Raw genomic sequence first — 3,383 nt, 5'->3', positions numbered from 1 at the left:
GTCTTCTAACATTGCCTTTTTATCTTTCTTTGCATGCAGTTGTTCTCGGGTTTCTGAAGATCGTCATAAGAGTTTCAGGTTATTCTTTAGCTCCCTTTGCAGTTTGCATGCAGTTCTCGGGGTTTTTGTCTGTTTTCTGTAAGTGTAGCCGTGTTACCATCTAGATGACTATGTGACAGGAATTTTACTTTTGAAGATCGTATAGCTGGTTGGGGTTGTCATTTCTATTTTGATTAATTTATATATGATGTTTACATTGTTGAAAGTGCAAACTATTTTTCTCTAAATAGTGTGGAATGACTACTACAATGAGTGTTTTGTCTGTGTTGGTTCATATTTGATTCTTAGGGAAGCTTATATCTGAAATCTCTTTTGCATTTGTAAGCTGTGGTTGTTGGTTGTCTTGTTATTGTTGTATACCCTTGTTTGTTTGGGTTTCCCCAGTGATGAAATGTCTACAATTGTTTGTCTTGGTAGGATCTTGTTTCCTGTATACAACTTACATATATATAATTGTGACAACCAATGATTAGAAAATCATTTATTTACATGCCGTGTGAGTGTTACTATAGTTTCTTTTTTGTGTGTTTTCTTTAATATCTGAAATCTCTTTTGCATTTGTAAGCTGTGGTTGTTGGTTTGGGTTTCCCCAGTGATGAAATGTCTACAATTGTTTGTCTTGGTAGGATCTTTTTTCCTGTATACAACTTACATATATTTAATTGTGACAACCAAGCTTGGTTAGAAAATCATTTATTTACATGCCGTGTGAGTGTTACTATAGTTTCTTTTTTTGTGTGTTTTCTTTAAGTGTAGCCGTGTTACCGTGTAGGTGACTATGTGATAATTCAGTTTATTCGGGAAGATCGTATAGCTGGTTGTGCTTGACATTTTTATTTTGATTGAATTATATTTGGTGTACACATTGTTGAAAAAGCAAACTATGTCTTCACTGACTAGTGTAGAATGATTAGTACAATAAGTGTTGTCTGTGTTCATTCATATTTCATTCTTAGAGAAGCTTATGTCTGAAATCTGTCAGGCTTTTCTTGATGTGATCCATTTGTCTTGTGGAAAGATAGGAAGTTGTGTGCAGAGCGATAAAGCTATGCATGTTTGGATTTAGAGTGCATTGTCTCACTGTGATTCCTTATTCCAATTTAATCATGTAATTGATGACACAATCTTGCTGTTAGTTACTAATTTCTCGGTTTTTGTCTCTATGGAAGTGTATTGTGTGGTCCTTCTCTTTTGCATTATCAGCGGTTGTCTTCTTGTTATTGTTGTATGTCCTTGTTTGTTTGGGATTTCCCAGTGATGAAAAATGTCTACAGTTCGGCTGTTTTTGTTCATTTTTCTTATCCTAGTTATGTTTGTTTTAACGATATTGTGTGCTATTATGATCTGATAGATAAATCGAGTTTGATGAAGGATCGTTTATAACTTTAAGAATATAACAACCTCCTCCCCCACCTCTCTCTCTCTTGCTGTAAGTGTGAACCACTATTAATAACCTACATAAGATTCAGATTAGGAGAAGAAATTATAACTCTGGTTTTTCTGACTTCGTTATTGTTTGTTGAAAAGATAAAATTCTCACACATATCTTCTCTTATGATTGAAAGATTTCAAACAAATACAATTAAAAAGTGGTATACACGTTTGAACCACTGAATCAAACATCTTAGTTGTCTTAGTTGATTCTTAGTGAAGCTCATGTTTGAAATCTCTTTTGCATTTTTGCTGATAGATAAATCGAGTTTGATGAAGGATCGTTTATAACTTTAAGAATATAACAACCTCCTCCCCCACCTCTCTCTCTTGCTGTAAGTGTGAACCACTATTAATAACCTACATAAGATTCAGATTAGGAGAAGAAATTATAACTCTGGTTTTTCTTACTTCGTTATTGTTTGTTGAAAAGATAAAATTCTCACACATATCTTCTCTTATGTTTGAAAGATTTCAAACAAATACAATTAAAAAGTGGTATACACGTTTGAACCACTGAATCAAACATCTTAATTGTCTTAGTTGATTCTTAGAGAAGCTCATGTTTGAAATCTCTTTTGCATTTTTGTCTTCTTATTATTGTTGTTGTATGCCCTTGTTTGTTTGCAATTTCGAAGTGATGATGTCCACAATTTGGCTGTTGTTCATTTTTATGATATTGTGTGTTTCTATCATTTATGTTGTTCTTTTTATTTTATTTATTGTGAATTTTTCTCTTTAACCTAATTTTTAGAAATAGGTACATCTGCTCTCGTAAGATAGTTATTTAAAGCTATCTATCTTGATTTGAAACGTGTCTCACATAGCCTGCTTGTTACGGTTGAAGCTGAATAATGCATGAGTTCTTTTAGTTTTGTAAAACTTATGGCATCTGATTTGAGTGTGTTTCATGTTACGTATTCTTTCTTGGTCCTATTCTTGTTATGGTCTGACGTTGGTTATTTGGGATTCAGCCAGAGGTGGATGCAGGTTTAGGTGTTATTCCTGTTGCAATCATCATCATGTAAAGTTTCCTTGCACTCACATTATGTCTCTGCTTCTATTGTTTGAGCTCTTAGAAGTTAAGCTTTTTTTACTTGCTATATACTAATGCTTTTTCCGTTTAGTCAGTCAAATTTCCATGGAACACTGAGCTGGTGTTAATTTTAATATTTGGTAGGGTCTTGTTTCCTGTATACAGAGATCACAACTGCACATTTATTTGTGGCAATTGATCTTGATTAGAAAACATGTACTTGCATGCAGTGTGAGTGTTGTTACTACAGTGTTTTTTTAGTTTGGTGTGTTTTATTTAAGTGTAAAGATCGTATAGCTGGTTATATGCTTGACATTTCTGTATTGATTAAATTATGTTTGGTGTTCACATTGTTGAAAGAGCAAAGTATGTCTTCTCTGACTAGTGTAAAATGAGTGTCTTTGTTGGTGTTGCTTCATATTTGATTATTAGAGAAGCTTATGTCTGAAATCTGTTATGCTTGTCTTGATGTGATCTATTCGTCTTATGGAAAGATATAAAGTTGTGTGCTATATCCATCCAGTGGTCGAACTATCTTACCAACATTAACTTGTTGTTTTCCGATGAACAACCAACCTCTCATAAAATTCAATCGTACGTGTAGACACATCGACAAAACTAGTACAATCTCTAGTGGTCGAACTTCTTACCAACATTAACTTGTTGTTCATCGGAAAACAACCAACCTCTCATAAAATTTAATCGTACGGATTGTGACACATCGACAAAACTAGTACAATCTCCTATGGAAAATTGTAATGGAAAATTGTAAATTACAATTTTCCATTTAACTGATGACACATCGACAACACGCTATAACAATCTTCTATAAAATGTCGCTCTTCTTAAAGATAAA

The 3,383-nt window shown here is 33.4% G+C and overlaps 1 protein-coding gene across 1 annotated transcript in view; it reads left to right on the top strand.

Moving 5' to 3' along the window:
* The window catches only part of LOC104724065 (DNA mismatch repair protein MLH3-like), a 3,460-nt gene extending 3,138 nt beyond the window's left edge, over positions 1–322 (top strand). The window contains exon 6 of the mRNA XM_019232553.1: positions 40–322. Within this exon, the coding sequence (XP_019088098.1) occupies positions 40–57 (18 nt within the window). The 3' untranslated portion in view covers positions 58–322. The remainder of the gene's footprint in view (positions 1–39) is intronic.

The sequence above is a fragment of the Camelina sativa genome, chromosome 11, assembly GCF_000633955.1.
Source record: "Camelina sativa cultivar DH55 chromosome 11, Cs, whole genome shotgun sequence".
Lineage (NCBI taxonomy): Eukaryota > Viridiplantae > Streptophyta > Magnoliopsida > Brassicales > Brassicaceae > Camelina > Camelina sativa.
Note: the sequence above shows the minus strand (reverse complement) of the source record. Positions and strands in the feature narration are given on the sequence as shown.